The following is a 27,515-nucleotide window of genomic DNA, read 5'->3' on the forward strand; positions in this document are numbered from 1 at the left end:
ACAGACCCTCACCACCCCCAACCAGAAAGAAAACTGGGCAGATGTCAATCTCCTGCTTGATTTTTTCCACACACATTAAAAAATGGGGGATGGGAGGGATATTTGAGCAGCTCAGACCATTCATCGCAGGTTAGAAAAAAAATCCCTGGTATGTACAGAGAAATCACAAACCTCTGGTAATTAACATGTGTATGTAAGGTAATGAGAGAAAGGACTTCAGCAACAAAATGCTTGTGTGTCTCTACAGCTTCCAATTCCAGTGTCTGAGATGTTTCTAACCTCATGAGTGAATAAGATCTAAAAATGGTTTTACCATCTGTACAGCATCAGATGCAGCAGAAAATTAAAACTGGTTTGGTTTTTTTTTAAATAAAAGTTATTTCTAATGGAGGAAAGCATCTGTAAATAAGCAAAGCAGTACCAAACAAGCAAACAAGTAGGGTGAGTACAGGGAAACGTACAAAGGCGAACATAAAGTCATGGATGAATAATGTCAGACAGGCAGTAGAAGGAACGCTTCTTATACTAGATTAATAAAAAACATCAAAAATACTTCTGCGTCAGAAAAAGAAATGTTTCACATCCGAGCTTGCTCTCCCAGACAAGCACACTTTGGTTACATCTGGCACTATTAGGAATGAATCATGTTAGGAATTCCTGAGTTTAAATAAGACAAAAACCTAAATACTGCCTTAGGGATAGTTTGAGTCTTTTATTACGAGAAGCACGTCAACCAATCTCCTGCTCGTAAGTCCTGTTCAAGAAGTGAGGACAGTCACAAACTCCAGGAGTTGCCTGGCACTCCGCGACCTCAGCGGGGTGGCGAACCTCCCCCTTCCCCCTTCGAAAGAAAGTGAAGGGTGATTAATGCCATTTGTGTTAAGCGTCAATACTTTTCAGTGCCTCAAAATTGACTTAAAAAAAAAAAAAAGCCATGGTGCTTGTTTGTCTAAAAATCAACTTCATAAAATGTTCCATAATATGGGCAGAGTAAAATAATCAGAGATGGAAAATGATTTGCAATGATACAGCATTACCTGAGTGTTTCCTATTTAGGCAGGCGGGTGTCATAGGCTGTTCGGTATATAAACCGTGTGTGACGTTACAAATTTTAAAAAAGAGTATGTGAAATTCAACTGGCACGTCCTCTGCACAACCTTCTGGTGCCTGTACACATCCACCATAATTGAGAAAGTTTTATCATTAGCTCAGAGCAAAGGAGATCTGAAATTCCAGACTGAATTGATACATAAGGTTCATATTCTGAACTGTATAAAATAAAATGGAGCTATTATCTTAGACTTTAAATATTTTACTATGCAATACTAAAACCATCTGTCTTCCAACACAAAGAGAAAATACAAATCCAACTGAATGGCTTGTCAGCGTAACAGTACTTCACAGAAATATAATATTAATGTAGTACTATGGTCTTTCCCAAACTGTTGGCATTTCAGATATTAAGAATATTTTTCTTTTGTATTGCACACACTCAAACGCATAGACAGCCATAGACAGGAGTAAGAAAACTTCCAAGATTATATGAATAAAATAGATACATTGGAAATCAGATAAAGCTTTACAAGAATTTCCCCATGTGTCCAAAATGATTTCCTTTATCAAAGGCTTAATGGTGATGTGATTATCTCTTCTAGAGTAACATGTCTTACATCAGATTGTGCCCAAATACAAAACAGAACAAAAAGCACCACTTAAGTAAAACAAAAATGATCACTGCAAAGACAGCAGGTTGTATAAGGGATGCTAAGATTAAGATGAAATGTCTTGAGAATACTGTTGCCACAGATAAGTGTCTTAGAAGATAAGAATGAACGTACCCTTTAACCTTTTCATTGCATTTTTGTACTCCATGACCTCACAGTCCACATCGTGGTCCAGTTAATGTCTTGTTATACCAGCAAACGGTTCTCATCAACCGCGGGATGAAGACTGGTTTTTCAGACAGGCGGAAGGAGCCGAGCAGACCAGAATGAAATCCCCGTTGCTCGAAGGCGGCAGTTGGCAGTTGTGAGTCCGGCGGTCGAGAGGCAGCCGTCAGGCATCACCCTCCCAGCGCTGCGGCCCCGCTCAGCCCCGGGCCTGACGAGCACCGCAGCTCTCAGCTCTCTGCACTCCGGCCATCTGGTCAGCGCACTGCCGTCTAACTTGAACTCAGGAGCTTTTATACCCCAATTTTTTTCTCTTTTTTTTTGTTTTGTTTTTAATAATCAAGTAAGATATTGTTACATCCCATTCATATACTGCCATCTATAATATTTATATAATATTAGCATACACATATATAAGAACGAGGATACTCTTTATGGCCTCTATTTTCTGATGTATGTAACAAAAACAAACAACTAAACAAAAGCCCAAAAAAGAAAATCAATTGCTGGTGTTTCCAGTTTTCCAACAGAGATGCAGGACCAAACCCTGAGCAACTGCTCTGTGCCATGATTTTGTTGCAACAAGGAATTATGACAATTCTGCACCAGAGAGGTCCCCGTTACCTCTCAGTGTCAGTGTACTGGGGAGGGAAATCAAAAATCTTCGACAAAAGCTCATCCAATAGTATAACCTAAATGAACGTCTGTATTTTGAGACAGGACAAACTCAGACCCTAGTGGATTATAATTCAGCGCAGCCCACAAGGCTGGGTTTGTCTGCTGCGCTTCACGTGTGGAAGGAGAACGTGGCAGCTGTATGGGGAATGCCAGGAAAACTGACCACCATTCGCACAGCAGGACGCACACACGAGTCCGCCGTGCCGTGCCACGCTCCCGGCTGGGCTAAGGACTGAGAATACAGGGGAGGTGTAACTCCTCCACCAGTAGTATTGCCTGAAAAGCTGTGTGTGAAAAACCAAACCAAACCCCAAACCAAACCCCAAACCCAGCTACCTTCATGCTTTGGTCAGTGCAAGAGTCCCGGGGGGTTTCATCAGCGGAGAGTGAGGAAGCAGTTGCAGGGACCAGGACAATGGGGGGACTCTGAACTCGGGGCAAAAAGCACACGTGTGTGAACTGCAGCACGGTGATGGTCCTGCAGCTATCCTGGCTCAGCCTTCCTTAAAAGAAATGCTTGGTTTTATGCTGGCTCAAAAAAAAAAAAACAATAAAACCCAACCTCTGTCAATTCCAAAGGGACATCAAAAGGCCATTGGGAGCGTTACTCAAAGGTTTCCCATCGCTTTCTGAGCTGTTCAACCTTACCTGGTGTGGATGACACGTCTTGCTTTGTCTTTTTTAACAAATCTTCAAATGGATCTTTTGTCTCCTCAGATTTTGAGGACAGTAACACTGACTCTAAGCCCTTAGCTGGCCTGGAAGGGATCAAAGGGGGTTCATTAGACAGGAGAGCTATTGCTTGTTTGGGATCTACCTTTGAGCTGCACTGGCTCACCTGTAACGTTCTGGTTTTAGAAGGACCACTTAAACATGGTGGCTGCAGAGAGCCTGTTGGCGAAGGGCTGTGGCTCTGCAGCAGTAAGGAGCTCGCTGGCGGAGCCTGGCTAAACAAGTTTGGCATGGATAGTGTTGAAATGTGTGGTTGAGGTCTTTGTGGTGGGTAGAAGCTAGAATTAGGTGTTATGAAGCTAGAGCTGTAAGCATGACCTAAAGAGGGGGTGAAAGAGCCCCTTGGGGGTCTAACGAGAGACACTGAAAGGGCTCCTGGCAATGTTTGTGTAAATGGATTAGGAGACGGCTGTAAAAAAGGTGGTGGTGCTGGGGAAGGGTAACCAAGTGGCTGGACAAAGGGTGCAGCTGGAGGAGGCACAAAGTCACTTGCCACCGAGACGAAGCTAGCTGCAGAAGGTGGAGTGGCTGAGCTTTGCAGGCCACGGGGCCCTTGCTGCGTGCCACTGCTTTGCCAGCTGGCTGTTTTTAATGGATCCAGGAGATTTAGAAGGTAGTCACTTTCATTACCTGTATTATCTGTCTTCACCTTGACAGGCTGGAGCATCTCAGCAGTGCTGGTAGCACTGGACAACAACTGAGACGGATGAGAAGAATAATTTACAGACTGCTGGATTTCAGGGTCTAAGGACATGCTACCAACTCCAAAGGGCTCTGGGATAAGATCTGAAACCAAATGGCTACGTCCTGTAGCGTGGGTGGTGAGAATTTCTGTTGCCCCAGCTGGAGTCTGATGCTTGGAAGCCCTGGGTGCTGGTGGCGGCGGCACTATCCCCAGTTCAGGAGTCTTTCTTCCCTGTGGCCTAGGAATGGTGATGTTCCCTTGAATGGCAGGATTTGATTCATCCTTTTCTGCAGGAGCCAGAATGCTGTCTCTGCTCCGGGGTCTCCTGGTGATTGGCGGCATGTTACTAAGTGCAGTCAAGGGCCTTTCTGGTGAGCTTTGGGAATACTTGGTAGGAATAGCCATATCATCATGACCCATGCTCCATAGCTTGTTGTAAGGGTGAGACAGCTTCATGGTTGGCACAATCCTGTTCCTCTCAGAGACACCAAGATCCATTCGCTGCAAGAAAGCATAAAACCAAATGTTAACTTTTACTGATCTCCTCACAAGACAGAGCATAAAGTGAAGACTGACTGCTGAGCTATGGGTGGAAGAGGATCTGTCCACAGACTGGGAACACTGGAGAGGGACAATACATGCACCTGGAAAGACAGACAAGCAATCAGAAGCAGGACTCTGCAGTTTTAATTCCAGCTCTGCTTCTAATGAGTTGTTCAGCTGTGACATTGTGGCATCTGTTGGTAGCCAAGTAAGGAGCACATACCTCTATCTAAGGTACAGAAATTGAGAAGCCGTAATTGCTGTATGGAAAAAGCTGTCAAATGAAATATCTGGATATAACACTAAATTAAATATTATGATAAGGTAGAAATGACATTCTTTTCTTTCATGCCACGTGAAGATCTCAGAGTTTGCTTTAGTTTGGCACTTTAAGCTGCATATATTCAGCGAAGTTCTTCATAAAGAATCTCTCTTCTACAGTCTAGATTGTCACATGATGCCTAGGCCAAAATGACCAGATTAAAAGGTCATTTAAAAAACACGTGGTTTGGAGGGAACCTGAAAATTTGGAGGTATTTATTCTCACTGCTGAGCATCAGCTTCAAAGATAACTCTGTGTGATAGCCAATGGACAAAACAGAGTCTGAGGAACGGGGCAAATATTTCCCCCTTTAGCAGTAAAGGCTCTAGTTTTAGTGGAAAAAGTTACTGTCTTATAACTGAGTCCCATTCTAATAATTTCTTAATTCAGAAATGAACTTTGAAACGCATGAACAAATGGCTGGAAAATGGAGGCATCCACCCAATAATACGAAAATGTTCCTCAGAGAACAATGGAAGACAGCCAGCGCTAGTTCTGTGCAACCCCCCCCAGCGTACATGAAACCCCGTCCAAACCTGGTAATCAAATGTGCATCGCTGATCTCCCTCTTCTTTGGGAGTCCGCAGGTCTTCCAGGCTCTTAGCTTGGCTGAGAGGCTGAGGCTGCGTTTCCACTTCTAAGTTAGGGAAAATGTCTTCAAGAAGGTTGATTTCTGTGGCCTTGCTGGAGAGGAGAGGGCTTGGAGGCAGAGGCTCTTTGGATTTTTCTGGACTGATGGCCTCTTCCCCATCAGCACTGTCAGATTCTTTCAGGGCTCGGTACGGCTGAGGCCTAGGAGAGAAACAAAATCATGTTGCAAATGACTGTCTTTCTAATTTATTTTTTTTAACAAGTATTTACTAAGGAGCTGGATGGCTTTACACAAAACTTTTGGGTGGCAAAATACAGTGCCTTGTGAACAGGTGGTGTGTGAGCAAGTGACCGAGGGCAGAAGGACATACAGAGATGACTTGGCACTCGAGGGGTTTCAGGAAGGAAAAAGACACAAGTGGGATGTCCTCAGAGGAAAGCTGTGATCATGCAGTTACAGAGAGGCTGATGAAGGAACTCGCGGCGCAGGAATAACTGGACGCCAGCTCTCCGTTTCGACAGCCCGGACCCCTTGGGCAGGCCACTGCTCAGGGCTCCTCCACAAGAAGCCAGAGCAAGCGCCCCGCCAAGTGCCCGGGGTTTTACAGGCACTTACACTCCCTTGCCTCAAGCTAACTCAGCACAGAACATAATTCAGTGTTTTCCTGCAATAATTGGGAACACTGTGCAGAGTTCCAATGATTACATTTGTGTCATCTTATCAAGAAACAACACAATCCATTATGGAGACACCTATTTTACATTTCCAGCCAAGGCCGAGTTAGCAGGATGCTTTTCTTGCACATACCTCAGCAAAAAAATGAACACCAGCGGATCTGCATATTGGTTCTGTGTACAGAGAACAGCAGCATAATGCACATCCAATTAATAACAAGAAGTGCCATACGTATCTATGGTGATTGGCATTTGACTGGCAGCCAGTTTTACCGTGGCATTTAAACAAGGTTTCAATTAAAAGAAAATATTTGTGAGACCTGCAAAAACAGATACTATGGAAGAACCCTCCTCCTCTTTCCATATTTTTTTTATAATACATCTATATCATGCAAATTTATAAACAGCCCATCTTACTTCATTCATCAACACATAAATAGCAGGCATTGAGCTAGCAACACAAGAGTGTAATAATGCAGGTACAAGACAGACAGCTGATGGTACATGTCCTTAGGAAGAGCGTGATCTTGCAAATCTCAGTCGTATCTTTAGTCTCTCACATATTATTTGCTCACCTGCTAAGCATTAGATCACACTGCAAAAAAAAAAAACCCAACCCTGAGGAATATTCTGCAAACAAACCATTTTAGCAGCCTGGCCTCCTCTACCCCAAACACAGCAGCGTGGGAACATCTTTCTGGCCCTTTGCTACTGAACCTGTCTGTCTGTCTGTCCATCCGTGCCTGTCTGCCTGCAGTCACGTCCCTTCCCTGCCAGTCTCTGAACCTGCCCCCTGCATCACACAATGAATTTTAGCAACTGGGGACCCCACTATCCAGCCGGCAACCTCCTTCTCCAGCCTGGTCCCACACAGCCGCAGCCGGCGGCTCCAGGTGCTCAGAGGTGATGGGGCACCCACCTCCCAGCACCCCGGACCACCCGGATCCGGCATCACGCAGGTTTCTGAAGCAGCAGCTCACAGTGCCCTGCACCTCTCCCCACAGGCTCCGCTCAGGCCCATAACTGCATTTGTTAAAAGAACAAGTGTGGTCCTGTGCAATTTATCTCCATTTCTCCCCCGAGAAACACTCAAGCAGGTGAGGTTGGGAAAGAACAAACCCTCTGGGTGACATGCCTTGGCTCAAGATTGCCCTTCGGGGTCGGTATGTTCAAATACGCAGTGAGAGGTATTTCGTACAGCTGAATCAGTGTGCCCTCCCCACCCGACAGCGTTACTCCCATCTCAAAAAGAAACGCTCGGCCATGCGAACAGGAGCGACAGGCACCACTCGCTGCCCTCGCACGGGCGCCCGGGGCAGGATCCCGCAGCCGCTGCCTCCACACACGCGTCTCGCAGGCTGGGAGTCGTGATTCGGCCAAGCTGCTCAGCGCCGTGTTTCAAAACTAGGCAAGACTAAGTTACGGAGATTTGGGAATTTACAACAATTTACAAATTAAAAAGTTGGATACAAATAACACAGTGAGTAAACCCAACAAACTGCTTGCTGTTTCTTGTCTAATTTTAGGTCAGATTGTACTCAAAATCCTCGGAGGACATCGGCATGGCAACCCCCCATAGTCACTGACAGAACAGAGAGGCTGGGATCAAACAAGTGAAACTAGAAGAAGCCGATAAATGCACTGAAATAAGGCTCACGGGACAATCCCAAAAGCACAGCTAGCACTGCACGAGGAGGAGTGGCAGAAGGTTTGGACAGGAACAAGCAGCACATGGGAAAAAAGGGCAAGTGGAAGGGTTAGACCCCACAGAGCTCGAGTCGATGTAAAACTGTAAGCTGTGCATTGCTGCATAGCGTTTCATGCAGGAGTATGCTTTCGCATGCCACTAAATACCAACACAAACAGGCAGGAGAAATGCTGAACATTCATCAAGCGCCGTACAGAGACTGTGGGAATGTTTCCAAAATGCCAAGTAAAGGAGCAGGCACCCTGACCAGCGCAAACCCCACTGTTCGAAGACTGAATTAAAACAATCAAAGAATAAAGGATAGACCATTCGAAAGGAGCAGAGAAGAAAAAGTTTTCAGAGAAGCCAGAGACAGGATCCTCTTCCTGCTGAAATTCATCATCAGAAGAGTCCTCAGAGAGGAAGACTGTATAGTGTCGCATGGGCTTTACCAGGCTGAGGGAAACAGGAAGAGAAAAGGAAGTTATCAAGTTGTTACATTCACAGCTCCAGAGGAGAGAGAAACCAAGAGATTCGTAGGCTCCAAATTGTTTCTGAACGTGGCTGACGGCCACCGCAAAGAGCTCTGCAGGTCAATGTTGAGCTCTACTTTTCAGGCAGAAAATACAACTCTTCTAAAAATGTCTAAGGTGCCGTCTCGTCGGGAGGGGTACTGCAATCCCACCCATACTGCAAAAGACGCCCGTACAGAAACCCACATTTTCTAGAGTTGGGCATCTCTTTGTTCTTTAGAAATGCATCGTTCCTCCTCAGATTCTCTGAGCTCTGACTACAGGCAAACAAATATTAGATCTACCTCTGCTTTATAGGTATTTAGACTGACATTAGCCTGATATATGAGAGGAGCTGACTTGAGGGTAACAATTCCTACCGGTATATTTTTGAGATCTGAAATTGCTTCACACTAGCATAAAACCACAACTCTTCAAGTATTGAAATAAAATACAGTTTGTCAAGTAAGGTGTCTATGTTTGTTATGTTTCTTTCCTCAATGGTAACTACTTTCCAAGTCTGGCAGAAAAGGGACCCAAGCTAATTTCTCCTGCATCACAGGACGGTAACTATCAATCTACGAATTCATTAGCAGCAGCCTGGAACAAAAATCCTTTTAGATGAAAACTTCTTAAAGTCAGAAGTGCGTCTGGAAGCACACTTCAGCTGTAATTCAAAAAAACCCCAAACCCAACCCAACAAACGCCACCATCCCCAAAACCCCAACCACCACCATTTCACCAGACTTTTGACAAGACCATATTAAGTCATCTTTATTTCCTACACAGAGGCCAGATCTCTAGGATTTGCTCTCGTACCTAATGATGACAATGCCTAAATATTTAGTGAACGTGCACGCCTATATACGTCTGGGTAAACATACACTGCTTGGAGGATAAAAGAAAAATATTTAGCGCTGGCTGCATTTATGAATATTTGTTCCTATTATTTATCGTGGCTATCGGTTGCTTCACTTCATTTTAACCAAAACGCCAGTAAATTACTCTTTTCTGCATACAGTAGAAGCTTCTAAGATTCACCGTTTCCATTTCCAATTTAGATGTGGCTATCACTGCTTTAAACAATTAAATGCACTATCAGCTTTAACAAAAGAAGAAAGAGTGCAGGAGCAGGGTACTTAAGCAGAAATACACTGGAACAAAGACGTTAAAGAGTATGAAGAAATGAATAGCAAATATTGCCTCATTTGTAATGCTAAAATACCCTAATCTTTAGAAAAGTATGAAGCAAGGGCCACTGTCCATTCCCCTCTGAAACACCGGAGCTCAGAAAATACTTTCTCACAAATTAAATATTAAGACAAATGCTTCACAAGTAACTGAAAGCAGTAAAAGCACATCAGGATTTACCAGTACTAATCAGAGTCGTCTACACCATAAGCCCAGTGCTTTTCAGTCTAGTAAAACTCAAGGACAATATTGTGTAGAGCCACCAAAACTATACACACTTATAATAAAACATATATTCAATTTTGAACAGTTATGTATTGTTTCTTATTTACTCTACCCATTTCAGTTGTGTTCTGGCACATCTAAGTTTGCATGAGTGGAAATAAAAAAAAAAAAAAAAAAACAACAAACAAGAAAACCTCTTTTCAATGGCATTATAAACCACCCTTGTGTGTCTCAAGGACCAAACATCAGGCTGATGAATGCTGATGGATGGTGCTAGACAGCACCATTTACAGGTCTCTTTTTTTTCTTCCTGAGATAACTAGAACATTGGAAAAGAAATCAGTGGGATCATAGAAGCAAACACTGTTTCTAGCTGTCTGAATGAGGTCTCTTCCCAAACACCTTCATTTTACCAACCACCTCTCACTGACAATATCCCACTGAATCAAAATATACATCGCAAATGACACAAAGTAATACAGAGTCGGATGGGAGCTGAACTGTGCCACTACTGAGGTCCAGAATAAAATTTGTTATTTCAGTGTAAGCAGAATCAGGCTCATCACGTGGAACAAAGGACAGGTTCTGATCCTGTAGACATCGTAGAGCAATGCAAATGTATCACACCACTACCTATGTTCTAGATGAGACGAGGATATGCTGAAATCAGAACAGGACCAAAAGCATGGATAGGAAGAGAAAGAATTTGATTTGTTGCCTTTATAGTACATACACACTAACAAACTACCTCTAGTGGCACTTGGATTCATAATCAGCCTTCACTCTTTCAGTTCTTTTGCCTCAGTCACTACGTAACTATACAATATAGTGACGGAAATCAGCCTAAAATATTAGGTGAGAAAAAGAGAAGTTGGACACTGCAACCGACAGGTCAAGAGGGCCCGAGCTGCCACTGTGAATAAACGTGTGTTCACAATCAGGTCAGAGCTAATTAATAAAAAGTCTAAAATAGTGGTGGCAGTGGGTGCAGCTGATAGTGTTAAATCAGAGTCTGTGGTATTCCAATTAAAGCTGTTGCATAGCTGTTCTTTTCCTCTCTTCTGCTGTAATAGGCATCCAGGGAAAGTGAGATGCTGCCACTGCATTAGGAAAAATTTGCCATAACATTTTTTTAACTTTCTTTTTTAAGGAAAGTGATGATTATCCAAAAACTTCAATTTACGTTAACAGAAGGCTCCACCTAAAATAAATCAAAAATCAAAGATCGGTGAAAAATATTTCTTTTTTAAACTTGTATACGCACCTCTCTGTGTCTCAGGAGAGTAAATTACCATTTAGCATGATTCCAGAAAATCTAAAATTATTTCCAGAAATCTTGCCGATACACCGAACGTTTGGTGACTGCATAGAGCAAATGTATAGGCGCAGTTGCCCTTAAAGCATTGCCTCTGATACCTTTTGTTTGCCTTCAGACTACGCTAAATTCAAACGCACTGCATGTCTGTGTGCACATATTAAACAAACTGGGAACAAACTATGAAGAAATAAGATAGGAACTTGTTGGCTAGATCATCAATAGCACCGCAGTGCTGCGCAGCGCAAATAAGACTAAATATAAAGCGAGTTAATATGCACGAGGTTTGTTGCTGTTGCAAGACTCCTGAAATGAAAGTAGGATCTCATAATTAGAAAAAAGAAAGCGCTTAAGCGTTGGAGCGCTCTGTAAGAGATTTTGGTCCACAATAAGGGATGAACAATCTAAAATTGTCCAAGTTTAAATTTTTTATTAGCTTGAGGCAGTAGAATCCCCCAAAAGTGCCTATTCCCTCATTAACCCAATTCGGCAACTCTCCCGCAGTCTGCCACCCACCACTTGCTGGGATTTCACACACAAAGAGCTGTCTCGGGAAAGGCAGGTCACAGCGAGCCCGGCTACAAGGCAGCACTGCCGCAGCCTTCCAGGGAAAAAAGGATGTGTCCGTCACAGCTACAACCCTCATCATCTCCACATGACTGCACCAGCTCCTGCCTACCTAATCTCTTAGCCGAGTTACCATGCAGATGACTTGCTGATCTCTTTCTAATGTTTAGTTTAACATGTCTTCGGTTAGCACCAGCATATGACAGTACTGACAGCCGTGGCTGTTCCTTTTTAAATATCATGTCAGAAACACAGCGCAATAAAGCCGGGGATGCGCTCCATGGCTCTGCGTACCATTATGATAGTATGGGTTTCTTTTTTAATGAGGAAGATCTGCATCTCGGGAGCTTTTTTCATGTGTCAGGATGCATGGACAAATCAGCAGCACATCACACCGGCCAAAAATGAAATGCTGACAAATGTAGATATTTCAAATTTAATTGACACCTAAATGTACTTGAGATAGAAAAAATATATACAGAAAATGTGAGTGCAGGATATGGGAATTAATAAGGAGAATTCTGTAATAACTTTAAAAGATATTTCAGTTATGAGAAAATTACATTTGTGTATTTTATTAACTGTGTTGCTTTTCTCCTGATCACAGAGATTATGGTACAAAGGCATAGTATGGACTTGTCATTATTCTCCTAAAACGGCTTCCCAAATTTGAGGGAGGAATTTTTTTTTTTATTTTTTTTTTATTTTAAAGAATAGCTATACAGCAGCTCTAGGGAATTAAGGAATTTGTCCCTCTTAGACAGTAAAATGAAGAGAATGAGGGATTTGGCTGCACGGGCTTTTTCTTGCCAGTATGAAATAGGAGAGCTGGGACGGAGGGGATTACCCAGTAACTATTCAATCTGAACAAAGCACGGACCGGCCACTGGAATTCCTTCCTGCATATTCAGAATACTCAGTACACCCGAGTGTGAGCTAACAAAAATATGACAGTACCTATTTGATTTTTGAAGTCTTATTTTGTATACTGTCAATGTTCATAGGAGCAGAATATTTCCAGAAAGACAAAAATATTAGCATGAAGGATATTTTAAATTCAAACAAACAAACAAAAAATTCGTATCACAAACCATCCAACCAGATAACAAAAACAACAGCTTGTGATCACTACACCCAATAAGGGCAGGTAACTAATTGCTTTATAATTTTTCTGAACTTTTTACAAATTTCCTAGAGAGCTGGAAATATTAAAACATTCAAAGCGGGAACAAGCTGGACGACACCTCTGCCTGCTCCGAGAGCTCTACCTGCAAGATTCTACCAAGTCGCTCCACATTTTTGTCCCATCACTCAGGACTAAGGAGCTATTCACCGATTTCCCCTGCAGATATCGCATCTCTTTCCAAAGGCAAGCTGCGCACATGCAGCAGGTTCACTCCAAAGCGGACGGCAGAAATAGGCCCCAAGAAACTGGGTTTCTTGTAACCCATTGTAGCGGGAAGGAGGGAGCGGCAGGAAGGCCTGCCGTGGGCTGCCGTTCTTGTTTGGCAAAGCCGCCACAAAACCCGAAAGCTCTCAGTACGTTTCTTTCCCATTTGTTGTCCCTTTGCTGGGCCTCTGCTTTCTCGGCACCACCTGCCTCGACACCAATTTCCCAAGGTGGAGGGCCCAAGGCGCACGCAGCCAGTCTAGTCTGCTCGAGCCTGCGCTATTTTCTTCCTGATTCCAGCCACCCTTGGTCAAACAGGCGCTCGCTGGCTTAGCTTTCTTCCTGAGCAGAGATCCTTGCTTGCAGCGATGCCACGGAAAACCTTTACCACGCACAAATTCCGTGTGGCAGAGCTCTGAGGGCCTGGTTACAACTGGAATTTAATGTGCTTTATGCGCCTGTATCATTTAACACAGCCATCATGCTGACTTCATACTAAATTCAGCGTAATAACCCACTATTGCACTGCAGCCTATTTTCATTCACACGGTATACGGGAAAGCCATTAGCTTCTCTACCCAGCCCTACACGACTTCTGGAAAGCCCTAATGAACTGCTGCAGCACTGACATGGGTTTAGCCAGCCCAAGAGCCTTTTGACATGCTGTTAATTGTGAGCCTGACCCTCTGATTTCCTATTTTAATTTCCTCCCACTCTGCATGCCCTGGAAGCCAGCTAGTCCGTACTTAGAGAAGACAGATCCTAGAGCACTCTGGAAGCCTATTCTACATTTAATAGGAAATCTTGCTGTGGTGTAAAAGAGAGCTCTCAAAAAACTGCCTATCTGTTAAAAATGCAACCTCTTATTTCCGTGAACAACTAATTTGTGTTTAAGGAGGCACGTCCCATGTGTCTAGGATTGCCTCAGGTGGTAAATCCAGCATTTTCTGAGCTCTCATCTACAAATTCTTCTTGTTACCTTATAATTAATTTTTTTTTTTTAAATTATACATTTCAGATTTAACGACAAATTCTTAAGAATCATAAACATCACAAACCTTGAATTATTGATAAAATCATAAAAACCTAAACTTTCTATTAAAATAGAAAAAAAAAAAAAGACTGAAAATTTTGATGGGGGAAACAATAGTTCTTCCACCAGCTCTTCTAAATATGATGGTTTAACAACTGACATCGGCAATAATCTTGGGTATTCTTTGAAGTCACTGCTCCCACCCTCCTGTGTTTTAATTGAAGACTGATTAGGAAATGAGCACATATACCCCCAAAACAATGTTCTTCTTTTATACACATCAAAAAAATTAACTGGTGTAACTGACGATACAGATTTCCTAGTATCCCGAGAAGTGCATTGATAAATGTAACAACGGAAAGGATGGCAATGGTTTACTTTCCAGACCGCCAAGGGAAAGAGGCGCTCCCTGGGCATCCTCAGGCTTGTGCAGGGGTTGGTTAGAGGCACGCTGCCTGCAGGACCCTGCCTCCACCCGCTGGGAGCAGGATCCGAAAGTCACAGTCTGAGCTAATGGGGCAGATACCCTCGGAAATGTCTCTGAAGCCTTCATGTAATCACTCAAGACCAAAAAGGTAGCGTTAGTTTTAAATATAGAAACTTCTTGCTGAACAGAAGCTCCTCCTCACAGACATATCCCACACAGGAGCACCTGAAAGAAGTAACTGGCTAATTACTAGTTTTGGAACCAGTGCAATTAAGCTAAACATTTTGATTAAGTTCACTTTAAGAAAAGTACCCTCTCAGCATTGCTGCTGCTTCCATGGAATCTCCTCTGATCTGCAATAAGAGTACTCCAACAGTACCACGTAACACCAGTGTTATATGCTGTGGTGTTTTCATTCATTTTAGTATCACCCAAGAGAGAGAAAACAATGCCAATTTTTTAGAGAGACACCTGGCTTTACATTTTCATTTCAGAACAATATTGGAAGAGTATTTCTTACTGTGACAGAAAAAAGAAAGTTTGTGAAAAATGTCATAAAAATCCTATCTTTAATTACTATTTAAAAAAATATTTTTCCTTTATTCAAAATGTCATTTTGAAATAAATATAAGGAAAAAGGTCAGGATTACTGAGTCATTACCCATTTCAAAGGCATTCACCTCAAGTTATTTCTTAGGTAAGCCATTTACTTAAATATGAGGTTAGATATTTCCTCCCCTTGTACTTCTGAAATCACAACTGTAGTGTCACTGTCACCATCATTTTGTGTCGTGTGTCCCGTCTCCCCCCTGCCCCAACTTGTTTTTATTAAAACACTCTAACCAGACACTTTACAGGAGATCTGGTTGAGCGTAATATTCTACAATTAACTGTCTGGAAGTAGTTATGTCAAAGTTTGCTTTGCCACCTGAAGCTGACAACAGGAAGGAATGAAAATGCATCAGTCCCTGCTGTGACGCTGCATTTGAACTGGAGAAAATATCGAAGCTGTGAACCATCGGGAAGAGACCACAACTGGTACCGTAGAGCAAGTGTCAGTGGCATTAGCGACATTACCTGTTTTTCTTCCACATTTGAAAGATGGGAAAATTCATCAGTACAACGCTCATGAAGAAGAATAAGTCAGTTTACAGCTACGAAGCATCTTGTTATCTTTTGTAGATTATTGTCAATCTTTTTCACAAAAAAAATTTTGCAGTTTGTGAAAGCAGCTGAATTGTAAAGGCTCACTAAAATTAACAGCAATGAATTAAAACCAAGTAAAATAATATTTGGAATTCAGTATATTACTAGCATTAGAGTAAATACTATGTTTATCATTCCTGTTTCCGTTTATTTCTGTTCTGATACTGGCAGGAATTGAAAATCCATGTTAGCAGTAAGCCACACGGGAATGTCAAGCAGCTTTTGAATCCGAATATGCATAATTCTTCATATGAGACACATATAAAGGTTAAATTGACTCAATTATCCTTCACCTACATGCAGTGAGTCATCATATTAAATATTAATAAAAAACTTTTATTTTAATTATTCCTATAATCTTTGTGCAGGGACAGCTACCACCCTGTCACCGCACAAGCCCTTTTGCAGGATTTGCAACCTACTCCACAAGAGGGCAACCAAATTCCACTATATAATGGATAAATAATCCTGTAGAATTTAAAAGCGACCATTCATTTTAGCTAAAAGCCAGAATATCTCCCCATCCTAGAGGGGCTGGGAAAAAGCTAGCCAGGCACTTAACTTTGGGGGTGCGGGGGGAACCCAACCTCCACCTCCTTCGCCCCCAGACAGTGGTGACAGGGCACCAGTACACACGTGGGGAAGAGGCGTGCTCAAAGAAACCAACTGTTTCTCTTTTTATGGGATTTTAGTATCTCCGGATACAGCAAATATCCTGTAACCTTGGGCATCAGCTAAAGCATTTCACTTTACTGACAATAAAGCCACCACAGGCCGGGACATAAACACAGATCGCGGAGTGGCTATGATATAAGCAATTACTCTGCCGCGGGTAGAGACGAATGACAAGGAAATCTCTGGCACATTAGATCAACCATCTTGCGGCCCCTGAGTCTTTTGCCTGTAGTCTGTGAGCAGTTCCAGCATGACTTCCCACGCTAGGGCCACACGGCCACAACACGGGACGTTTGGAAATAGCTGCTCCGCTCGCTGTTTGAGGACACACGTGTGGGGAATACCCATTTAGTCTTGCCACATGACTTGGAAAATGTATCCTGGCTCTGCTGCCTGCTGTTCTTACCCCACCGCTCAGTTGTTTCCTCTGGAGTGCCAAGCAGGTCTGTCCCAACTAAAGCCATGTTTTTCACAACACCTGCTAACATCAACCACCCCAGGCAAAACGCACAGTTCTTGAGATTCCAAAATTCTGGACTGAGAGGAGGCAACCTGCTTATTCCGACCCCTGAGAAGCGCAGCTGATACCAGCCCCTGCATCCAGCCAGAACTTAGTGCGCTTGAATCTTCAGTACTTCTCAACAGTTGAAGTAGCTACATTCTGAAGAATCCAAATAATTTGCAATCCAAAAGGCATTGATGCAGCCCACACATATATTTGTCACACACTATAGTGTCTTTTGGGCTATGTTGGTGAGGTTCAATATATCCATTCTTTTTTTAAGTTTTCACTTGATAGTCTATTGTTTAACTCAACTATGGCAACATGTTAAGAATATCTGCAACAATACACAATATTGTCTTCTTTGTAAAAAGTACTTTAATATGTGACATTCATGAAATTATCGGAAAAAAATCTCTCCAAGGTAACAGCGTATACTGTTCATACGAAGAGAGATGTTGGAAACCAACACATTTTATGCACTAGCAGTAAGCTACACTAGTACAACTTACTGGGAACATTATCCCTGTTTACTTCATAGTCAGATCTAAAGAGATGATAAATTTGCTAGTACTATGCAAGACAGTTAAGCTCTACAAGCCTTCACTGTAGAGATCATTACAGACCTTCTGTTAATGGGACTCTAACAAGCGTGAGACACAACCCTTACTGCCATCACTATAAAACAAACAATTATGTATCTTCCAGGTAAAGCCGGGCAAGAGCAGTGGATTTGCAGGGATGAGGCTAACAATTTCATTTAAAGCATAGTACAAAACAAAACAACAAAGAAATGCACAAACCTCCAAAACCTGAAAACTTTCACTAAACAGGCTGATCAGATTATGCCTAACTTGGCAAACCAGAATTTTCCAAGGAGTAAACTTTGGTTTCTTGCTGTTTCACGCTTCCTCTAAAATGTTCCAAAAATGAAAAAGCAATTTTTTGTTAGTTAAAAAATTACTTTGGTCTGCAGTATTTTCTAATTTCTCCTTTGGCTAGTTCCAGTTCTGAATGCACTGTTTGTTGACACAAGTAGAGAGAAGCAGAGCAGCAAAGTACTTACTGTTCTGGACTAGAAACTGAAGTCCTTCGTCCTTCCACAGCAATATTGCTCTTGGGTCTCTTAACAACATGAGGTCTTGGCGGGCGAACCTATTGTATACACACAGACACACACAGAGAAGACATTTCATCAAATACTTCAAGTTGATCAAACAGACATAAATAACAAAATACGCATAACCCCTGTTATCGTAAAGGTATCTTCCATTCAGATTGCTTTTAAACTTTTTTCTTAGGCCACAACAATGTTACAAATGAATATAGATATACAAATGAATATAAAGTATGAATGTAAACTACAGGGACCTACAACTTGTTTAAGGACCAAAAAACCCACACGTTTTTGAATATCAAATGAAACATATATGCTTGTCACTGACTGTTAGCTATTAGCAAAGCAACGAAAATTCATTCCACTGTCCTGTTTGGTACAGGCTAAATTTCTGATAAAAGATTCCCTAAACGTGAGCTTCCCTTTGTACAGTTAGTGGATAGAGTAAAATTCAAAATCCTGTGTGTTGCTGTATGTTATATTGGAAAGTGGAGTTCAGCTCTGACATTGTGAGCCTTTTGTCCACTTGTTCATAGGAACCCAACTTCTCAAGTGAAGACGCCTGTGTGAGGAAGCACTGAAAAATCTGTACTTAGAATAAATGTCTTAACATGAAAAACATAGCTCATTCTTCATTAAAAATTTCCTTGCTTTCAGCAGCTGAACAGAAACCCTTGCCAGACACATTATCATTATCACCCCTAATGTTACGTTAGTGTACCTTTTGTTGTATGTAGTAAAACTCAAAGTTTTTTTGTGGAAGATGATGTTGCTGCCAATCCAATCTTAAATAACATATCCACCACCTAATGTTCAGAAATCAAGCTTAATCTACCTGCATTAACTCCACAAGCAAACAAGCTTTACTTCGTGGAAAGGAATAAGCACATGTGATCACTATATGGGCAAAGTTTATGCGTGTACCTGCCCACACTGGTGAGAAATGCTGTTGATGAACTTATCCCTTTGAGTCAAATGCGGGAACGAACATTGGCAGCGTCAGGGTCAGGCTGTACAAACAACCTTTCCATTTTTTATTAAGAAGGTACTACCTTACCTGAAATGGAGTCTGATTTGTCAGCTTAGCTGAATGCTAGTTTCAACAGAAATCTCTAAAGCCCCCAAATAAAGTTAGGAATACAACTCAACTTCTGCCCTCCCTGAGCTTCTGCTCCCTTAACAGCCACAATCCAAAGGAAGCTGTTAAAGGCCTACAACCTAAGCACTTTTTGGGTGACTAATGAATTTGTTTGCACTGATAAAATAGATGCAGATTTCCTCTCACCTCTGTAGGTTTTTGGGTTTTTGTGGTGAGTTTTTTTTTGTTTTGGTTTTATTTTTTTATTCTTTGTTGGGGGGTGGGTGTTTCCATGCCCCCCCTTTTTTTTTTCCCCCCAGGCATGTAAGCCTCCAATTTTCGTGCCAGGAAAAAGCCACCAAATTGTGTGTTGTGTTTCTGCACTACACAAAAGTATGCAGAAGATAGTAGCAGGATTATTGTATTGAATTTTCATTTCAAAGGAAATGGTGTACAGCAGATGATGAAGAAATCCAGAGACGTATTGCCACTATTGCTTAGGAAAAAGGGCTTATAAAAAGGTCAGATGTTAAGGTCTTGAAGATCAGTCCCCACACAAGGCTGCTCCTCTCTACAATAAAGACGGCTTAAGAATGTGAATTTATGGCAGGAATGGAAGGATTAAGTTTGTGGCAACTTCAACTGAACTTGCAACGTGGTGAAACATGGGGAAAAGAACAACAGAGCTAATTAGACGAGCTGAGCTGTCAGAGTGCGGCTGAATGGCTCGGTGCCAACAAACAAAAGGAATGGGCTGGCAATCAGCAGGATCGATGAAGAATACTGCTTCATTAGGGTTGATAAAACAGAGAGAGCGAGCAAGAGCAAGTGAGAGCGAGAGCGTGCAAGAGAGGGGGGAGAGAAGCAAGAGGAACTGGGGGGAGAAGAGAGCGAGAAGGAGAAAGAGAAAAAGAGAGGAAGAAAGAAACCTGTTTAATTAAATCTAAGCTGGAAGATGATGTGCAAAGCTGGGCTGTCATCATGCTGTGAACACTTTCACCTTTTGGGTGGTACCCTGGGTGATGAGGGAGAGAGATGAGAGTTTTGGATGGCTCCAGGGGGCCACCAGGCCAGTAAAGTGCAGGGTGACATGCTAAGTAGGATTTAGAGCATTGTTCATGGGGGACTGACGGGAAAAGCCAGGAATCAAGCCAGTTCCTTGCTGGATTTTGAGCCTTGTGTAGCCAAACAGGCAAGGTTAAATGCTTATCAAATGCAAAAGTATGAAGGAGATCCAATTACATGAGCACACAGTCAAAAGAATAAAGGTAAACATCCATACAGATGGTTAAACGTGCTTATTATTGTCCCCATCAACTTTATGCATAATTATTATATTTTAACTTTTTCTAATTGAATGAAGTTTCCAAGCAGCCACTATTAACCCAAACAGATCTCTATTAATTATAAGCAACAAGCCCCTCTCTTTCATGATGCCACCACAACTCATTTCCAAAACAGCAGAACATAAAGAAAATATCTGTTCTGCTTCCTCAACCTTTCTTTGCTCTGTCTTTTTGTTTTCATTATCAGAAATGACTCATATTGCAAGGACTAGTGCCCATGGATTCCTCCTCGTAAGAGATATATCCTGAAAACAGTAAGTAATTCTCAGGAATTCTGGTATTATGTGGACTTGGTTGGAAGAGCAGAGAGAGCTGGTCTCCTCATTCAGTGCTTGCTGTAGAAGGCTAGGATAAATTCCTTGCCAGTACCCACTTCTGTAATATATGCCAAGACTAAGAGGGGGGAAAAAGCAGCCTGCACAAAGTATTATTTACACACACACAAAAATGTGTTTCAACTATTAAAAGCCAAATAACAGTTCTGAACAACAACAAATTTATGTATATTTGGTACAAGCATATTTTTGGGAGTGATTATAATCATTTACATTTATCTTGAATTTCCTCTTGATGAATGAAGCATTTCTGTTCCACTTATTGACACAGCTAGATGAATGCAACAGGAGCTTTTATTATTACATTTCCAACCTTTTATCAATCACATTGGGAGCAAAGACAGTTGACACAAACACATTATAGTGAGGACTATTAATGCACTACAGCTGGGAGATTAAACAGGCTTAGCAAGACTGATGTAATAAATTACTCAATCCGAACATTGCTGTTTAGCAACTTTTGTACAGAGGAATCGCACTGTGCCCTCAGACACCTGCCAAACACAAACCGAGAGGGCTATGGTGCACTGCGGGAACCCCACAGTACCGCAGAGAGTTTCTTCCTAGGGTAATGTATCTGGGAGGGTCTCCCATATCAATTATGTTTAAGAGAACACACATATATATATATATAGTCAATGCTACCTTTTAAACACAGAAAACAGAAATCTTCAGAGCAGGAATCCATAAAAATGGCTCTGTTAAGCTGAACACCCAGAGTTAAAAAGAGGGAGGAAAAGAAACATGCCATTGAAATGTAACACAGGAACATGCACCAAAGATCACGAGTTAACACACACCCAAGTGCACTTGTTAACCAGTTGCCTGCTCATCCGAAACATATTTCCAACAAGTTTTAGCGAGATTAGATTTGAAAACTTGCATCTCTCTCTTTCTTATGCACGTACATGGATGTATAAGGAAGCAAGGACTAAGATGTATTTGCCTTTTGGGGGAATTATATTCATGAAGCAAAAGTCCTGAATAGGAGTAAGTATCTTCCAAGGCTGTTGCAAAAAACAACACCCCTTCTAAACCGATACCACTTTCCTGTACTACTGAAAAAATAAAATCACTGGTGCAGATCCAGCACACTCTCCAGTTTTAAAGCCATCTGGCATAGCTAATATCTAACAATTGTCCTACACTTAGTGTTTTGAATGCAAAACTGCTGAGATAAGGTATCCCTGCCTAATACAGTCTGGGAAGCGCACTGAGAATAATTTCTGTGTAGTTCTTCTATGGAAGAGTCACTTCCTCTGGCCAACATGCCGTGCCTACATTTTTTTATACGATGTAATGACACAGAGTCCCAGCTTGCACTTTAAATGAACATAAAGTATATATGTATATCATCCATAATGTGGTACTAATGTTCTATGGCCCAAATATAGACTTTGCTTTCTTCATGTGTATTCACTCATCTATTCCATGGAGAAAAATTAAGTGTCCCAAATTAATTTAAAGTATAACTTGCAGAGAATAAATGCTTTCTCTTCAGACTCCTGCTTCCTTTTGTATTTGAGTTTAGTGCAAGTCTTCAAAAGCTCACTGGCTAAAAACTTATGCCAGCCTAGCAAGACTTTGTTTAAGAAATCACCGCAAAAGTAAAAACAACTGTAGCACAGCAGCATCAGTTACCTGCAGAACTGACCGAAAGCTGCAGAACTCGTCAAAGAAAAGCAGAATAAATGCGGGTCCCAGGGCTGTGCCGCAGCAGAGAAGAAGGGAGTTTAGGAGCATAATTGACACATTGCTTTTTTGCAAAGTTTGACAATCCAAACTACCGAGGTTTAGTAATGCTTCTAAGTGCGTAATTCAGGCAGTGTTAAGCTGTGGCAGTGAAACAAAACTACCAACTACTCACGGGCCTAGATGAACGCTGTATCTTTGGAGGCGGTGGCCGAGGCGGACGGATTCTTTGCTGCTGTATCAAAGTGGAAACTAAATTAAATAGTCACCTACATGAAAACACCTCTGATTTTATGGCAAAAGCAGTACGAGAGTATGAGTGGATGGCAACACGTGATTTACCTCAATGTCATACTCACCTCACAAAATGCAATTGTTTTCTCCCCCCTTTCCTCTCCCCCCCGCAACCAGTGACAACTCTTACGACCTACAAAGTGCCACAATAGCAAAGGTAGCTACATCTGCCTGTTGACGGAGGCTTAACGTAGCTGATGTTAAGCCAAAGGCAGCACGATCAGCACTCCAGATGAGACCATCAAAAATCTACTGAGACAACAAAGACACTCAAGGTGGATTCTTGGACCTCTATGTCCAAGAGGTCTAGACAACACGTATGCAAAAGGAAAGAATCCTGCAAAAAAAGATATTCAAAAAAGCTTTCACTAAATTCTCAAGAATGATTTTAGTGCTTGTGAAAACTTATGGTAAAGGCCTCAAACCAGCAAAGCCATTTAAGAGCATGGAAAAAAAACCAACCCTCGGTCAATTAAACTTTTCATACCCTTAAAGATGAGCACATGTTTAGATCCTTACTGGATCAAGGTTTGCATGCGTTGCCTACAGCAAAGTGTGTACTGTTACTGTAAAGAAAACTAAAAGCCCGATCACCAACAGTTCTAATGAAGACAGAACAGTGCATTAAGATGCCTATTTTTGTATCTCATTTTTCAAATTAGCAGTCGGCCAACTCAGTGCTTTGTAACAGCACTGGAGCTATTCCAATCCAGTTGCTTTTCACTGAGCCAGCAGCACGACTCTCCTCACGCAGATGGCACCTTAAGGTATAGTCTGTTAGACAAGGAATCCACTGACAATTAACGAGATTCTAAATAAAACCATCCTAAAGTACAACTTTGGTATTGAGAATGAGATTAAAGCTAATGTCCTTCCCGTGGCAGCTTGTGTACACGCATTAGCTCTTCAAGAGAGAAGCAGAGCCCTCGGTGGGGAGGACACGGGAATGAATGGCTGTGAACTGCAGCTCGACCAGCCGCCGCCTGCACCACTGCCCCCCGCCCAGCCTGCCTTCCAGCGGCAAAACCCCTCGGCTGTGCAGAGGGAACAGCAACTGGCAGTGGGAGTCAGCTTCTTCAGAAAGAAAAAGAAAGCTTATGTTTGTTACTGCATTTCTCTCCAAAAAAGATTCCCGATTCATAACTCAGAAGTTCTTAGTTTCTTACCAGCACAGCCTTTATTAGAGATTGACAGACATTGTCTCTCAACTACCCTCGCACTGTGTAATAGTACAATTCCAGCCTACCCTTTTCCACACCATTTCCATTCTCTTCTTCAGACTTTTCTTTCATATTTCCGATTAAATTACACTTTTGCATCCATTGGTTCATTTCTTCTTGCTTGTGCTCTCAACCAGGGAGTGCCAGACTGCACACATGTACTTGGCTCAGCTTTTTGGGTGGGTGAGGAAAAAAAAAAAAAAAAAAGGACACGTGGGATGGAGAGCTGAGGCCAGAATTACTCCATGTGATAGCTTCCCTCTGTATTTTCCAAGAAAGCAAGTATGAAAACAAAGAGAACAAAGAGAGAAATGGCATGGTGGCGAGGTGAGGTGGCTGCCGTTAGCCCTACTGAACTGTTGCTTTTCTGTACCTTGCATTATTCAACTTAGTCACAGAAGTTGAGTTATGCTGCTGTGTATCTTCCCGTCTTATCTGCTCAGGTTGAGAGCACAATCTTAAAATATATTTAACTTCTGTTACGTGACATAGCATACTTATTTTCCATTATGCTTTGGAAGCATAATGGAACAGCTGAAAAATCTAAAATTTGTACTTTCCCAGTTACTTAAAAGACATTCACTTACTACCTAGCAACTTAGGCAAAGTATTTGATGAAGCAGAAAAACAAGACGTAATCATTATTCATTTATTTTTTCAAATTTTTTATGCCTCCTGCATATATACTTCCCCTTGTTATTTTTTCTCTTTTACTTACCCAGAAATTGTGAACATTTCTACATTAGAAAATTCTCAAGTAGGTTACTTAGGCGAGAAATTTAAGTATTTTCCTAAAGCTGTGGCTAGCAGTGTCTTGAGCACTATTTATTTTCCATCACCATTTTAATTCTGAGCAAATAGGTTTTTATTGATATAAGAATTACAAGGTGTTACTTAACATGTTGATGTTACAATTTCTTCAGTTCGTATCACTGAACGTGTGTGTTTGTTCCAAACACCATACTACAGCCCTGGAAGCTTCTTTGATTTGGGAATCAGTTTTTCCTTTCTATAGCAAAAACCAGGATAATTTTTGAGGAAACACTGCAAGACTGTAGCATCAACAGTATTAGCTGATGGACCAATGGCAGTACTATTAAAGCTTCTGAAACAAGTGTGACAAAGGCAGGTCCTTCAGAGAGCAAGACAACAGACAACACAGTTGCTGAGGATTACCTCCCAGCGAGATGGTCAATACATTGATTATAGTCACTGCAAGAACATGTACGACTGTACTTTACTCACCCACCCGTGTACTTGCTGGAGGAAAAATATTTTTCTGAGAATATGCATGACAGGATTTCTTAATTATCTGACACATCACTGTTTGATTAGACAATGGCAATAAAATCAAGTTTTAAATATTTGGGGGTATCTGAAAACTACAATTTGTGTTAAAAGAGTCACCAATATTGGTACCCTTTTCAGCTGAATTGCAAATGTGAAGTGAAGACTATCCATACCCAAGTCAGAGAGCACACAAAAGAGTAAGAGCATTAGATATTCCAGTACAAAGTGGAGTTTAACGGGACTGCCATCTCACAGCATACTCCTTCCCTGTAGCCAAATCACACACAGCACTACTATTTTACTCCTGTTAGTCCTAACTGACCAGCAATTACAAGTCAGACTTAAAACACCGTGATGTTGGCCTAGAACTCAAAACTCTATATACATTTTTTTTTTATTCCTTTTGGTCTCTGAGTGATAAGCCTAAGTCCATGTGGCTTTCCATTTTTCTCTCATTTCAATAGGGTCAAAAACTCTCTTCTTTAATAGGAGCTGTGATTCTCAATTAATTACTCAACTCCAGGACCAAGGACTACTGAAGACAGAATTTCTCAAGGTTTATGACACATGCATGAGTTATTCACGCTTTCTGAGGTTACCTCAGCTTCCATTTTATTTGGGGATTGTGAAGTGACATAGATCTTATTTTTTTTTAAATATTTCTTTACTTATTTATTTGAGATTCAGACAGACTCTTTTTTTACACATGTCCTGGTTTGAGGTAAAACAGAACCAATTTTGTTCAGTAACTTCGCTTCTTAGCGGGGCCTCTTCTAACAACTGAAATTAACTGCATATTGTGCAGACAGTGTTCACTCTCTCAGAGCGATAAGGCCAATTGTTTATAGCTGATGCCCGGGCATGGGATGCAGAGAGGCTCCTGCTTACACTTATTACTATAACCCCCACGGCCAAACAACTTTGTTATTTGCCACGTTGGAGGGTCGGATGCGGAAAAGCATAGTGGGGTCCCACCTGCGGGGAGGAGCGGACAGGACAGGTGACCCAAAACTGACCAACAGGATGTTCCATCCCATCTGCCTCATGCTCAGTATAAAAGCTGAGGGATCAAAGGGTCAGCGCTCTTCCTTCAATGGCCGACGTCTGAGGAAGACTCTGTTCGTCTGCCTGTGATCCCGATCCTGAATCCAGATCCGGAATCCAGTTCCCGTCCGTCACTGAGTCCAGCCTGGGACCGCCCCAGTGCCAGACAGTGACGTGATTGTCATCTCAGGAGCTTGATACGGTTTTGTATATATTTTTCATTATTTATTTTTATTTTATTATTAATATTTCATTAAAGTAGTTTAGTTTCTTCTAAACTCATAAGTCTCTTTTTCCTCCTCTGCCTCTCTCTTTGTAGAGGGGTAGAGGGGAGCATCTGTCGGTCCCGTCTGGGGTCCCTCGGGTCCCCAGTGGTGGATTTGGCCTAAACCATGACAACACAATATAAAATCATAAGCTCAAGTGCGATGTCATACCTGCAGTCATCTCTCCCCAGCATTCTCCTCCTTTTTACTAAGCTTTCTATCGGTATCAGCATTGATTCATCTTGCTGCTCTTCCAAACTTACCTTTTCATTGACTGAACTCTCATCTCCTTCTCCCTTCTCAAGTTATCACATGACAAATCAATGCTATGCAGACTGACATCTTGAATTCCAGGTGGAATTCAGTCCAGCCACAATTTACTGATAAATCCATAGCTTTGAAGAGTCATAATCTAACATCCTTATGGATCTACCCTAAAAACAAAAAAAATCATCAAATTCATGACCTAACTACAAGATTTGCCAGCGAAAGAAAGGATGGATAGCTGCTTTTTCACTGTCGTCTGTTGTACCAGCATCTTGAGAAGCTTTCCTCAGACAGCAGTTAAAATTCTGCATCTATCTACGGAAAGGTTTCTTGTTCCTCCTCTGGAACAGCTGGTACTTTTCTCTTCAAGTGGCAAGATACTGGACAAGACACTTGATACACAAGGTGAGTCTATGCAAGAAGCAGCACTGATACACTCTAGTAAAAGCTTCAACTGGCTTATTTTGGGTCAAGGTTGGAGGAAGGGAGGTTGGAAGAAGGGAGGTTGGAAGAAGGGAGGTTGGAAGAAGGGAGGTTGGAAGAAGGGAGGTTGGAAGAAGGGAGGTTGGAAGAAGGGAGGTTGGAAGAAGGGAGGTTGGAAGAAGGGAGGTTGGAAGAAGGGAGGTTGGAAGAAGGGAGGTTGGGAATAAGTTTTTTTCTCTAGATCATAGGAAGATAGAATAGTCTAGTTTGCCCAAGGCTAGAACAAGCATGCGCTAGG

At 42.0% G+C, this 27,515-nt stretch overlaps 1 protein-coding gene across 2 annotated transcripts in view; it reads right to left on the minus strand.

The window, feature by feature from the left end:
- Positions 1-1,352: 1,352 nt before the first annotated feature.
- DENND1A (DENN domain containing 1A) overlaps positions 1,353-27,515 on the minus strand; it is a 216,564-nt gene continuing 190,401 nt past the window's right edge. The window contains exons 20-24 of one of the 2 annotated variants that reach the window (XM_082492686.1): positions 22,589-22,648; positions 17,912-18,000; positions 8,130-8,258; positions 5,386-5,641; positions 1,353-4,485 (exon numbers count right to left, since the gene is read on the minus strand). In XM_082492686.1, coding sequence (XP_082348812.1) covers positions 3,172-4,485; positions 5,386-5,641; positions 8,130-8,258; positions 17,912-18,000; positions 22,589-22,648 — 1,848 coding nt within the window. In that variant the 3' untranslated portion in view covers positions 1,353-3,171. The remainder of the gene's footprint in view (positions 4,486-5,385; positions 5,642-8,129; positions 8,259-17,911; positions 18,001-22,588; positions 22,649-27,515) is intronic. The other variant, XM_082492687.1, reaches the window with a different exon arrangement.

This window comes from Vanellus vanellus (assembly GCF_965231255.1).
Source record: "Vanellus vanellus genome assembly, chromosome: 18".
Classification (NCBI taxonomy): Eukaryota; Metazoa; Chordata; class Aves; order Charadriiformes; family Charadriidae; genus Vanellus; species Vanellus vanellus.